Source organism: Saccopteryx bilineata, chromosome 2 (genome assembly GCF_036850765.1).
Source record: "Saccopteryx bilineata isolate mSacBil1 chromosome 2, mSacBil1_pri_phased_curated, whole genome shotgun sequence".
In the NCBI taxonomy this organism is placed as follows: Eukaryota; Metazoa; Chordata; class Mammalia; order Chiroptera; family Emballonuridae; genus Saccopteryx; species Saccopteryx bilineata.
In genome coordinates, this window is record NC_089491.1 from 75,710,509 (window position 1) to 75,724,429 (window position 13,921).

A 13,921-nucleotide genomic window follows, 5' to 3' on the forward strand; every position below is an offset into this window, starting at 1 on the left:
CACCACTAGCCCCCAACACACACACACACACACACACACACACACACACTCATACTCAACACTCTCCTGCTTTCTTGCAGACTCACACACACTTGTATTTTAAAATAATTTTTAAATAAAAGTTTCCAAAGTTGAAAACAAAAATGACATGAATGGTCTTCTGGCAGCTTTTCCTATAGAATTGGAAGCCCACAGTCTCAGCTAATTTGTTAACTGATCATATGAGTATAACAATTATTTCAAAGCCCTTAAAAATCAACCTGAGGTGAACAATGAAAAATGGCAACTTGGCACCAACTTAACATTCTTTGTGTCTCTGCATGCAGTGGCAGGGTGACACCAGGAGTGTACCGCTGGTCACTTACTGCTCTTGTGGAATCGATATAATTCATTTGCTACGCATGTGAATTCTCGGGCAGGACCGTGGGCACATCTATGCATGTGTTTGGAAACCTGCATGTGTACGGACTGTAGAGTACTCTCTCCTCTGAATTAAGTGGTTTTACCTTAGGCTGCTGCATTTTCTTCCTGCCTGTTTCATCTAAGCCTTTTTCAAGGAAGGGAGGCACGAGGAGTGGCAGATAATCTTTACCTACAAATATTTCAAGTTACTTTGCAAAGCAGTCAGTGTTTCATTACTTACTGCTGTAGGGAAAACCTGTCTCATAAGCTCAGAAAAAGGCCTTAACATCCCGTGTATGTATACTATATGCATGCAATAAGCCAAGATCTGAAGCAAATGAAAACTTCCACCGTAACCACTTTTCTGGTCACAGTGACTATATTGTCACCCCGGTGAGACACAAAATAACTTTCTCTAACTGATCATATACCAAGATAGAATTTACATACTAGTGACAGTCGCCCTGAACAACATGGAATAAATTCTCTTTAACCAGACGATGGATGAACTCCATTAGGTAAAGATGATGAAAGTACAACTAATGACACTCTAACAAAGGTGTCCCAAAAATCCCATGTACTTAGGAATCTATTCCTATGGTGAAAAGTCAAAGTTCCAATGCTAAAGACCGTGGCACGTTAGCTGTTTGCAGTTCAGAAAAGGAAGAGGTGCATGTCCCATCCCATCAGTAATGCAGTTATCAAGTGTTTTTAACATATTGCCATAAAATGTTCCTACAGCAGAATATATATAAATCAAAATTTTATAACAATACAGAATACAGATGATTATATCACAGCATGAGGCACAACCAAATGCCATGGAGGAAATCATTAAACCGATCAGTAGTTTCCAGCAGAGATTGGAACAATTCAGTTACTATGTGAGCACATTAAACTAGGCCATGGAAAGAGTTAAACCACAATCTGTTCTTTGTGTGGGAAGGCAGCCCTGCTCACAGCAACCACAGCCCCATGATAAGACCTCCCTATCTCCATACATTTTCTGATGCCATGCTTTCAGCTTTCACTCTAACTACAAAAACTTAGTTTATCCCCCTTAGAAATATATGCAAAATGAAACCCTGCCCAAGGAAATGTGGACTTAAACATGCTTTAGGAACTCACTTTCTATATATAATCTGACTTTTACTATAATTTATTGATATGACTAAAAAACATACATATATACCCTCATAAAATAAAAACTTGAGAATGTAAAGAGTACACATGGGGGCAGCTCTGTCTCACTCATTTTACCCTTGCCATGTCTTAAAAAAATGCAAAATTATTTTAACTGATATTAAGCACTTGGGGAATTCTTGAGTATTTACATCCTTAAGTACTATGTTCAGTGACATTTCACTTTCTTATAAAAACATCAAACACCCTTTCAATTAAGTTTGTCTGAATTTTAAATAATCTATCATGTAACAAAACTCAAATTTTAATAAATTATTTTAAGCAATCAAAATGCAATTTGAGGATTAAATCTGGAATTTTTCTGCAAATGCACACAAAACAATGTTTTTAAAAGTTGCCTTGAGTATGTCACCAATGCTGCTAAGAAACATTTTAAAACATACCTTTATTATTATTATTAAATAGAAGTAGCAAGCTTTCATAGTCCACAGTTGCCCTAATATCTCAGAGCTTTACTATTATGTGGATTCCATTCAAGTGGAACACTTACTGATAAGGAAACACATCCTCAAAAAAATGATGATATGAAGAGGTTCACTATGTCACATACATTTCTGTGTTAACACACCTACACTATTTCATCGCCTAAATGTGATTGTTTTTTAATGCTAAGTTGCAATATACTTTTAATAATTTGGGGTGACATAAATATGGAGCATAGTAAATGTCTTCATCCCCCCAAAAAGTGACTTAGGTATTCAAACGTCCTAATTAATAAGTTATCACCTAATATCACTTTAAGTAATTATGAGAATTGTTTTGAAAGCAAATAATATAAATGATCTAAGATCTAATGGCTCTCTATACTAATATGCCACCTTGCTCTTTCAACATTTTTGTTAAAATACTTTGAGATTCAGTAATTTTCTTTTAAAACTTCTTTTAGTTTTACTAAATTGATAAAATAAATAACAAGTTACACATTTCAAATATAAAAGCAAACAGTCCTAATTCCACTAAAAAATATTGATTTTTCTTCACAGCAACAACGGTTTCCATGAAAGGAACGGAAAATTAGACCATTATAGATGTTAATAAATAAATGCTAGATGATGTTGGAGCATTGCAATTTCACAATAAACCATTTAAAAATGTACCTAAAGAACATGCAAGGCCATGAAAAAAAATCAGTGCAATCATGCCAAGTGAAAATTATATTATTAAGGGTTTACATTATTATTAGAAAAAGCAAATATTAAATCATATGATTGTTCTTAATTTTTCTTTTATATCTGATTCACACTAATGTAGAAATACTGATTTATAAGAATTCACTGATACTTTTGCATAACATTTTGCTACATATAACTGTGGCTCCTTTTGAATTAAAATTATTTCTAAAACCTAGACACCGTATTCCAACAACTGAAACAAACACTTCCTAAAGTTTTCAACCAATTAAGACTGTTTCTCTATTTCGTATTTAAATATCCCCAAAACTGTTCTTTTCTACAGTTATAAGACACTGCCAATACAAAACCAAATTATAGATCTGATGTAAAACTAACACAGTTAACATGCTCTTACTTTTGCAACACCTTACATTACCTATAAAGTCACATAGAAACTATCAGTTAAGTGAGAGTTCTAAAACTAAAGATTATTCTGTAGTATAGGCCTTAAATCCCAAAAACAGTTTTAATACATCAAATTAGATTTACATTATTAAAACAGTAGAGAATATTAGTCATCATGAATTAGTGTTGGTACATATGTATTCTTGATTACTAATGTGATAGCTGAATGATGATGCAGTTTATGCTCCTAATATTCCATATGTCACGAAGCTGCAATTTTATTTTTAACTTACACAAATTAAGGTAAACTTAGTGAATTTTCAACACATGTTTAGAGAAAATCAAAATGCAATGTATGTAAACCACTAGCAATGTTTCTAAAAAGCCAATGTTGAAAGCATAAATGTGGAAAAGCATTCCTATACAGGTGAGAATTAGTGAGTCAGTACTTTGTAAGTGTAAAGCGCATCTCTGTTTTATTGGAACAATGCTTCAATAATGTAAAAATAATGTCAAATGGACCTAGTTTACCAAAAAGAGAGGGGAAAAAAAATAAAACCTGCTGATGGGTAATGTGAAAGGTAATTTTTAGAACTAAAGGAAATTCGTTATACCTGAAACAGTTCAATCACCAGTGGTCATTATTCATAGCTTTTAAAGGACAAATAGCTCAACAACTCATTTTTCCAGTTTTGTTAAATTAAAGTGCACATTTACTTGCTGAAAATAGCCATATCTAAGTTAATCATACTCAGATGCCAAACAAAATATAAACAATAAAAAATGTGTCAGCCAAAAAGCTACAGGACTGTATCCAATCACTGAATAAGCCTTATCATTGTTTTCATCTTCATTCACAATTTATGAATGCCTTAGTCCTTTTGAATCACAATGGCTTCTAATTGTCATACAATTGAAATCTTAATCATTTGTCCATTATAAAAATGCATCATCATCATTATACTGATTTTTTTTAAATTGTGACAAACCTAAGAGGAGGCAAGATTTCTGTAACTGTTTAGTTTTTATGCCAGTGTCAAAGAAAATGGTTATCAATTACCAATCGTGCTACATCCTCCTAAAAGCTAAAGTCAACTGTCCCACACCGCTGGAGGTTTAAAATATTGCTTCAAATAACAACTGTGGACTAAGATATTTAGTTACTCCGTCAGTTGTTTAGTTAGCAAGGCAGCGATGAAAACTACCCTCAGGTAAGTCTGTTCGGTCTCGCCACTTTTCCGTTTGGCCGTCTGGTTTAAATCTGTACAAATTCCGTTCTTTAAAAAAGTATAAAGCCAAAATTTTATTTCGCAATATTGTTCCTAAAGTCTTGGGACAATTTTCAAAGTGATTTTTTTTTAATGAGCTTACTTTTCTAGCACTACTTTCTGCCTTAGTAGCTACGCCTAAATATCGTCAAGTGAACAGGTCTTTACAAAAGGAACACGTTCTAAAAGTCCTTAACTTTTACCACGACCAACTAACTGATGTCAAGGTAAAGACCACCTTTGTGGTGTGGTCGCTGTAAACCTCAGAGTGCGGATCACGAAGGACCAGAGTTTTAGATTCCCCAAATTAAGCAAGCAAAGGAATGGGTCCCCGGACCACAACCTCAAACTGGCTTCGTCGTCGCCCAGCCACTGCCTGCAGCTTACTCCAAAGGCGCCCACAAGAAATTGCGCTAGGGTCTCCTCGTCCAAGTTCACCAGTTGTTTATGAGGGCTTAGTCCCCCGCCCCCCGCTCCGAAGTTCCTCTAAAGCGGAGTCCGCCTCAGCGCGCGCGAGCGAACGAGAGGGGTGACAGGGTCCCTAGGCAGGAGCGCCGCACCGCAGCAGGCACCCAGCGGACCGCACAGGGGCTAGCTCTCGTGGGCCTGGCCCCTGCCCCTGCCCACCCTAAGCGGCCTCGCCCGGCCCAGCCGCCCTGGCAGCACGCGGGCGCCGGCTCTCCGTGCCCAGAGCGCGGGGCTGAGCGCGCGCGGTGGCCGTGGGCTAGGGACCGCGCGCCGGCTCCCACGCCGCCGGGTAAATCCCGCCGCAACTCCTGGACACTTTTTCGAGAGACGAGGGTTGCGGAGATTAACTAATGCCTTTAATTGTCCGCAGACGAAAGCAACAAAACAAAACAAAACAAAGGCATTTCGGGCAAGGGAGAAAGCTCGAGAGAGCGACCGAAACATGTACCTGAGTGAGACAGATGGGAGAATACATCATGACTTCGCCTTAAAACGCACTTTCCCGGAGATGCCCAAGAAAATCTTCGAGAAACAAGAATTTCATCTATTCATTTTACAGTCATCTGAGCCCCGCGATGCGATCAATCAGAATGGGGTCTGCGCTGGATCACCGCAACTTCACAACAAACCCAGTCCTCCTTAAATAGCCAAAGATTCAAGTTCACTCGGCGTGCTAGATTTCCCGGTGTGAAATCCAATCTACACTTTTAGCCCTCTTGCAGTCCGAGCGCGCCGGCCGTGCTCGCCGATGCCGCTGCAGCCGCCGCCGCCGCCGTTGTTGGTTGCTTTTCGCTTGGGTTTGGGGATTTGTTTTCTGTTTTGCAGTTGTTGTTGTTGTTGGGAGCTAGGAGGTGCGCGACGGTTCGGTGCGGGTTGGATTTGGGTGGTGGTTGGTAGTGAAATGCTTTTTTAAAAAAGGCGGGGAGGGGGGCGCAGGAGAGAGGGCGGGAGGGAAAGCGAAGAGAATGTGTCACCGCACTGGGAAAGTTCAAGGTTACAGCCTCGAGCACTGCGGCAGGATCACGGAGTGGCGATCGCAGGCGAAACTTTGCCGCGAGCCGACCATGTGTGTGCGCGAGAGAGAGCGTGAGCGAGTGCGCGCGAGTAGCGGGGCGCGCGCGGGAGAGGGCCTGGGTGGGGGCGGGGTGGGTGGGGAAGAAGGGAGAGGCCGGGGTGAGGGAGGGGACGCGAGCGCAGGTCTCCGGGGTGGAAGAGGTTCCCGGCGCGCGGTCCCTGGCTGCAGCCGCCGCCGCTGACGCTCGCGCCGACTCCTCCACGCCCGGGCGTCCGCTTCGCCCCGCGTCTGACCCGGCCAAGCGAGGAGGCCGTTGCTGCCGCTGCTGCCTAGAGCCCAGGGGGATCGGAACAAGCTCCTGAAAAATCCCAAACGATAAATCCCGCTCTCTTGCTCGGCTCCAAACTCCTCTTTTCTGCTTTGGGCTCTTTTCCCCCTCCCTCTCTCGCTTTCTTTCCTTGCAAAACTTGGAAGTTGAAAATTTCACCGGTTCCACCCTCTGGACCGCTCGAGCTCTCTCCAAATCAGACTTAAGGATTGTTTTATTATTTAATTACACAATCATCGCTTTACTCCTCCTCCTGCAAACGCGCATTCCTTTTGCACCAGCCTCTCCACACCCCCCAGCCCCCACCTTCCTCCTCCTCCTCCTCCTCCTCCTCCTCCTCCTCCTCTTGCTTCTCTTTCCCTCCCTCCCTTCTCTTTTCTCCTCTTCTTTCATTTGTTAAAGGTCTCATACCAGTGCAACAAAACCATAGTTGTGTATGTGTGTATGTGTGTGTTTGTGTTTCCAAAATAGATCTTTCCGCCCTTTGGGCAAGTCCCGCACCCTCCCCACACTACCACACACATACACACCCCGAAAACCCGCCCTGGAAGAGGTATTTTGGTGCTCACTGCGGACTCTTTAAGCCGCGAGGACATCCGAGTGGGAGAAACACTGAGCGGGTCTGGGCCCAAGAAAGGAACGAATGGAAAATTCCCTCACACCCTGGCCGCCCCGGGGCCCAAGCTAGGGTGCAGACTCTCACACCCCAGGCGGGCGCGGTTCGCCAAACCCGCCGGCTGAAAGGAGGAGGGGAGGCTGAGGAGGCGGGGGCCCGAGCGAACTTGGGCTCAAGTAGTTAGGGCGCGCCCGCGCTTATGGAGGCGGGTCCGCCGGGGTCTCCCCCGCGGGGGCCCGCGCCCCCGCACTGCTCTGCAGAAACGGCGCGCAGCGGTTCGCCGCCCTCTCTGGGGTGCCCCGTGCACGTGGCCCAGCTCGCAGCCGGAGGATCGGGGCGAGTTGCCGCCACCACCAGCTCCCTCTTCCTCCTCCTCCTCCTCCTCCTCCTCCTCCAGCAGCCCGCTCCTCTCTCTACCTCTAGCAGCCCCACTGGCTAGCTCCCAATCCCCACCCGCCACCCCCTGGGGCCCGGGGCGCAAGCGGAAAGCGGCTCCCTCCCTGCCGGGGTGCAGGCTGGGCGGATCCGCGGCGCGCCCGAAGCTGCGGGGCGGACGGGCGCGCGCGCGGGGGGGGGGGGGGGTGCGTGTGCCGCTACTGCCCTGCAGAGGCGGCCGCGCCCGCTGCGCTCCCGCGCCTCGGGCCCCGCCCCCACACCAGCCGCCAGCCGCCGACCCCGAGTGAATGAACTTGATTTCGGGTCTTTTGAGGGTGGAGGTTTCTCTTGCATCCTTAAACCCGCGCACACGCTCTGTGGCGCGCACACAGACAAACACAGCCCCTAAAGTTCCGGTTTTCGGCAAAGGGTGGGTGGGAAAGAAGTAGAAGCAAAGGCTGTTCAGACAATGGAGAGGAAAAGTGAGTGCCAGGGACTCCGCGCCTACCTAGCTACCCCCAGGGCGGTCTGTCCCTGCTTCCAACTGTGTAGTTGTGGTGTTTTAGGGTTCTCTCCTGACACCCCATTCCTCTTAATCTCTCTCCTTCCCTCTGGATTTTTCCCTTCAACTTTCTCTTCTGGTCTCACCCGTTTCTGCCCACCGCCCCCCCCCCGCCACACACACACACACACACACACACACACACACACACACCCTTCACTCCCCTCAGTGAACCTGAAGGAACTAGTGACTTTTCCTTCACCAAGTGGGAGTTATCCACATCAAGCATTTCACAACGACACATCAAGAAAAGTAGGCAGGTTCAAGTCAACCATGAAATGGTCACTTTTTAACCCCGTCCTGTCCTCATTAGGGAAATGCTCAAACATAGTCCGTTTTCAAAGAGCGCTCTTAATGAGGCGAGCTTGCCAAGTCCACCAGCTGCAGCCCCCGTAAACCAAGAGTCCAAAGAAGAAAGGCACTGGGGGTGGGGACTTGAGGCCGGGGAGAGAGGGGCCGTTGATCTGGGAAAACAGGTAAAGTGGGGGAAATTTCGAGAACACCCCCCCCCGAGTTAACTCTTTAGAGCACACACCACTAGGAACAGCCTCCTGCTCCCCCAGAGTCAAATCGTCTAGTCAACGTTCTAACAACGTTAATTTTCTTTGTGTGGGCCATTTCTGCTTTTTGAAAAGCCAGGATAAATTTGACAGTCCTTACAGATGAAAGAAATGAGGTGACAGTCGGGGTTAAGCCAAATAAATACTGATTTCTCTCTCGGAAATGTTCAGGCAATCTCATTTTAATGTCTTTAAAAATCCCAAAGCATCACTTTATGTTGTATATTACTACAATACACTGCATCCCTTTTCTCACCTCACCGTCTTACCCGGGGTGGGGCGGGGGGGGGGGTGGACGGGGGGGGGGGGGGAGATGTTGTGAAGCTCTACTGATAATACCAGCTTTAACTACTAGAGTTTCCCTTTGAAAAATATTCAATTTAACCGGAGTTAATTTACCATAAAAGACATTCCCCTTGGCACAAATGCACTCATGTCCTTGAGCACACCTCTTTGAATGCCTGGACTCTTACAGAAGCCATTATTTTTCGGGGTCTCTTTAAAAATCGAGTGCCCATTTCTCTTTTTCTGTCCCTCCCTTCTTCCCTCCCACCTCCACACCACCCCCAGTGAAATCCTGGCACCCAGAGAGAGCTCCTTTCAGCCAGAGATCCCAGAACCAGCCGCTGTCCCCTGGCAAAAGAGGTCCAGTGCTGATCCCTGGGCAGGTATCTGCAGACATCGCTGCCCCTCCTCCCTGATTACTTTCCCTTACCAACAGAAACCATTTCCTTTTGCCACCCCAACTAGGCTGCATCCAAAAGTTTCTCACAAGCTAAAAAAAGAATAATGAAAAATTGACAACCGTTACACAGAAGAGCCCACAAAAGCTGCAGCAGCACAAGGGGTGAAGGAGCAGCGACAGACAGAGGTAAGACCCCAGAGAAGTGAAGACAGTCTTGGGCCTTCCAGGCCTATCACTTAGGGATTCAAATCCCTTTCAGGTGCTCTGGGTTTGTAGGGCACTTGTGGTTGAATATAATTTGATGGGCATGGCGAATACTTGGTAGTTTGGGGTTTTGATTTGTTTCCAAGAAAAGGAAAATGAGAAAGGAGTAATTTTGAAGTGGGGAAAACCAATGGGGAGGAAGAATGAGCAACAGAGATATGCTGGAAGGGCTTATGGGGTTGGGTGTTCAGTTTATGTGGCTTTGACTGTCCTCTCAGGCCTTGGAGCTATAGGCAAGATGACTGACATCCCCCAAAACACAGCTTCTTGTTCATCCAATGCCAAGGTCACTGCAGGCCTTCCCGGGATGAACTCTAAGAGAGCCTTTTGTAAAGAGGGTAGATTTGCATGTGTGGGACATCTGGCTTCTCTCAGCACCACACTTGTCCTCCACTATCTTTGGTTTGAGAAACACCAATCCTTTAAATCCCCAGTAGAAGAGGAGAGAAGAGGAAGTGAAGAAGTGTATGTTGTCCACTTTCCTCCCCCCCCCCCCCCCCCCCCGTGCCATGGTATTAAGAGTGATTTTAAAGTATCTCTATAAAGCTTCTGATACTATAAAAATAGGCCAGACACTTCTTAGACTTTGGTACTTACCTTTTCTAAATTCTTTCTTCTCTTTCCCAAACTGAAAGGGTTAGAGTGCTGGTATTACAGGCTGATTTCATTCACCCCATAAGCTAGCTGAAGGAGCTAGAGCAAAGTGAAAGTTTCCTGCAGCAACAGGAAAATCTGATATTTCAGAATTCCTCAAGATTTCCTCCCTAGATCACCTATTACCTGCCACCTTATAGGGGAATTTTTTTTTCTTTTTTAACAGATAGTTTATTGATTTCAAGAAGGAATGTGTGTGCTTCAGCTGACTGCATTTTTCAAAACTCAGTTCTATAATTGCAAAAAATTAATGTTTACTCCACTGGAGCCTTTCACTGACCTCCAGAGAAGAGCATGACATCTCAAGTGTCTCCTAATATTGATTTTCTTTCAACCTTTTCCCTTCTAAAGAAACTCAGTGACAGGTTGCAAATCCTAGGCAGTTTAGGGAAAAGTTTCTTGGAGCTTAACAAAGCTGTCCTTTTCAATACACTGGACAGACAACTTTTTTTTCTTTGCATGTGATTTGAGAGGAGGCTCAACAATTCCACACCCCCTCGATTCATTGCCAATATCAATATTTTAAAACTAAATACAAAAGAGACAGATGACCTCCTGACCCCAGGAAATAGGCCTGCAAAACTGCAAGTATCCACTACACCATGCCCAGGGACCCTTCCTTCTTCCAAATGAACCACAAAAAGCATGTGCAGCCTGGAAAACACATTTTTATATCCACAAGCAGGAACACCAAAAATCCTCTCAAAAACGCATATATAAACAACCAACAAGAACTAAAATTGCCTGTACTTGATGGGAATTGCAAAATCATGCCCAGCTCTCTTGGCCCTATAACTACTACTGTCAAATTAGGGTAGCAAATTTTCCCTACTAGAAAACTCACAACCAGTTAGACTCCCCACCCCACTCCCACCCCCACCCCCACTGCCAGGGCTTTGCCTTTCATTGAAATGAATAAATAACCATGGATTTTCCCCTCTTCTGGGAGCTGTTTGGTGTCCCTTGAGGCCAAAACTAAATGAGAAAAATGACACTGTTAATAATGTCATTGCTGAAATGCCTGTACTTGACTGTTTAAAAAAAAGAATAGTGTCCCACCAAGTGTGTGCCTACATTTCAGACACACTTACAACCTATGACTGAATTTGAGCATGGACTGGGCCAGATTCTTCCATTAATTAAGGTTAGCCGGCTTCTACTTCGCTACAGAGATGAGACCAGTTCATCAACAGAGAAGTCCCAACTTCTGAAGTCATTTGTTCCCCAGATTATAAAATCAGCAGTTAGTTGCCTTATAACTTTTGCATGATTTATATTCAATTTTGAAAATCATGGTAGTAATTGCCTTGCTTCACTCACAATATTTCAAGAGTTACATACACTGTCACACAGTCTTTTCTCTGCTGATACCGAGAGAGTTGTAGTTGTAGTTGCCGTTTTTTCAAAATAGCTGAACTTTAATGAAAACTATAAGGTCGGTTTATTTCTACATGTAAACTAACTTTTACTACCCATCTGCATATGCCTTTGTAACATGAAAACAGATCAGTTTTAAGAGATGTTAAGAAAGCTTTATCCAAAATGGCCAAGTAGTCATTACATTCTACATTAGGTATAGAAAATTCATTGCAAATCAACTTGAACTTTCCGCACCCCTGTCTCTGATTCCTCCCTTAAAAATTGCCATTATATTTGAAAATCAAAACAATGCATAACAACAGAATTGTGCATTTTAACTTTCAAATTAAAATTTAGCAAACACTTGAATAAGTAAAAGAGAAAAGACAAAATTGAGCCTTATAAAATTTTTGCACAGTGAACTTTATCTAAATGTATCAAAAATATTTTAATCCAGTACATTAATATATATCAGAGCAGTAATATTGTCAAATTGTGATGTCACAAACTCCAAAAGCAAAGTTACAGATGTTTGTGACATCACATTCACTCAAAATTATGCTGCTACTCAGTCTGACCATATTAAAATTAAATGGATCCCTATGTCTACTAAAGAATAAAAAGGAATTTATTTTGGACAGCAAACAATGAAACCGTCACCATTTGTTGTATGAAATGCTCAGCTAATCAATTTCCTATTAAAACAGCTTTCAACAATACTCAGCTTTTAAAAAATTCATCAGGGCCAGTAAAAACCTTTTCCCAGTGCAGAAGAATGCAGAACCAACCACGGAGGATAATTGCCCTTCTAATACTTTTATTGCCCAAGCAGTTTTCCTGTGCTCCCCATCAGTTAGGCAGGAATCTGCAGTATATTGTATCAGTGAGTTGGAGTGCTTGACCTTTGCCCACATATGATTTAATAGGGACTTTTCAGCGCTGGAGCTTTCTCCATCTCTCATACCATTAAATGAAAACATCAAACCTCAAATGTAAAACTGGAAACCACAACGTTTTGTGTTTCACAACTCTCTGCAGTTTTTACTTAGGCTGCTTAAAGGTCAGCTTCTTCCCCTTACAATGTGCTCCACTATACAGTAAATGTACTCCAAAGTCACACTAATTCTGATTTTGATTAAATCTCGAACTCCCCAGTCAGATACACATATGCACCCTGCTTATTTACACGTGCATTCTTTTCTAACCACATAAGCATGCATGTATGACTTTCTGGATTTATTCCATTTTAGGGCTGATTTAAATGTCTGTGCAAGTATGGGTTCAAAAGTTAACTTTTTCCTGCCTGTTGGAAAGTTAAAATTACAAAGGATGGTGCTACAAGATTCGTTCAAAGAAAGTTAATCTTGTGTATTTTGGCGCCCTTTCCCTGCCAGCTACTGTATTTAGAGGGTAGGAGGAGGGAACTTGGAGATCTAGTCTGTCCCGTCTCAAGTTCAATGGCAGTTCTAACCCGAGGAGAAGATGGCCATGTTCACAGCCCTAATAATAATTCCAATCACGCCACTTCGGGCATATTGTGTCAAAGTCGAAACTGGCTTCCCTGCCCCCTTCAACCTGAAAGCTGCCAAGTCCTCACACACTCTGCATTCAACCACAACTTAATGGATGGGATATTGTGCATTAAAATGTGTCCCAGACGTACTGGCGAAGAGAGGACAAGTGGAAAGGGAGACACACACACACACACACACACACACACACACTGAAACTTACAAGGGGGAAAAAATTCTGCAGCAAAAACAGCAGGGCAGGAGCAGGGGGGAAAAAAGTTTTACCAGGAGTGGGAAGAAATCCATCATAATCTTTTTTTTAAGTGGGCGGAGGGGGAGGAAGAGGCGGTCTAACAATTTAGTCCTGCTTTGCAATGAATATTGATTTTAAAAACTCCAACACACCAATCAGAGCTAAATAGTACTACTCTCACTTTAAAAAAATGCACTTTTAAGTGAGAGTATATAACAAAGCTGTGCATATTCACTTAAAATGAAGAATGCTGCAACAAGAGAGAATGGGCTACAAAATACAAATGAAGTATCTACAGTAACTTTTCCCAAAATTGGGGGAGGGGAAAGTAGGAAGTTGAAACAGGAAAAATGCTACATTTCAATGTTTGTACCCACAACGTTATCGATTGATTCCCGACATATAAGTATTACACATATACTAAAATTGCCAAAGCTAAAAAAATTTACATATTTGCATTAGGTTTGGAAATCCAGTACTATAGCTCAACCTGTAAAGCAGAAATAACATTTAGGTACAACAGTCGACTTACAAGATACAAACAGGAAAAAAAATAATCTGTGTCTGAGGTGGAAGAGGTTGCAAGGGACGGACAAGACAAGCAAATAAAACCCATCATTTCAAAGCCACATACCATCGCACTGTATTGCATTAAATAAGAGATCTTGAATCTGTAACAGAACCCTGGGCCGCTGACTTCACGTGTCTCAGGTACAGTTTTGTGGATTTTCTCAAGGGTTGTTTTGGTGTCGCTTTTTGTGTTTAGTTAAAAAAAAAAAAAAAGAAGAAGAAGCAATCCGGGAGTAGTCTTTTATTTTTTTAAATTATTGTTTCTGTAGTGCCACAATTCTTTACCCCAGAAGAAAAGGCGGTAAAAGTCA

At 43.2% G+C, this 13,921-nt stretch overlaps 1 protein-coding gene and 1 long non-coding RNA gene across 12 annotated transcripts in view; one reads left to right on the forward strand and one right to left on the reverse strand.

Annotated features, from left to right (window-relative positions):
• NFIB (nuclear factor I B) overlaps window positions 1–5,902 on the reverse strand; it is a 241,171-nt gene extending 235,269 nt beyond the window's left edge. For all 9 annotated transcript variants that reach the window (XM_066257269.1, XM_066257264.1, XM_066257268.1 and 6 more), the window contains exon 1: window positions 5,307–5,902. In XM_066257269.1, coding sequence (XP_066113366.1) covers window positions 5,307–5,336 — 30 coding nt within the window. In that variant the 5' untranslated portion in view covers window positions 5,337–5,902. The remainder of the gene's footprint in view (window positions 1–5,306) is intronic.
• The window catches only part of LOC136324419 (uncharacterized), a 32,247-nt gene continuing 24,164 nt past the window's right edge, over window positions 5,839–13,921 (forward strand). The window contains exons 1-2 of one of the 3 annotated variants that reach the window (XR_010729091.1): window positions 5,839–5,924; window positions 9,065–9,185. This is a non-coding gene — a long non-coding RNA (uncharacterized lncRNA). Of the gene's footprint in view, window positions 5,953–9,064; window positions 9,186–13,921 lie in introns of all 3 variants that reach the window. The other 2 variants (XR_010729089.1, XR_010729090.1) reach the window with 2 other exon arrangements.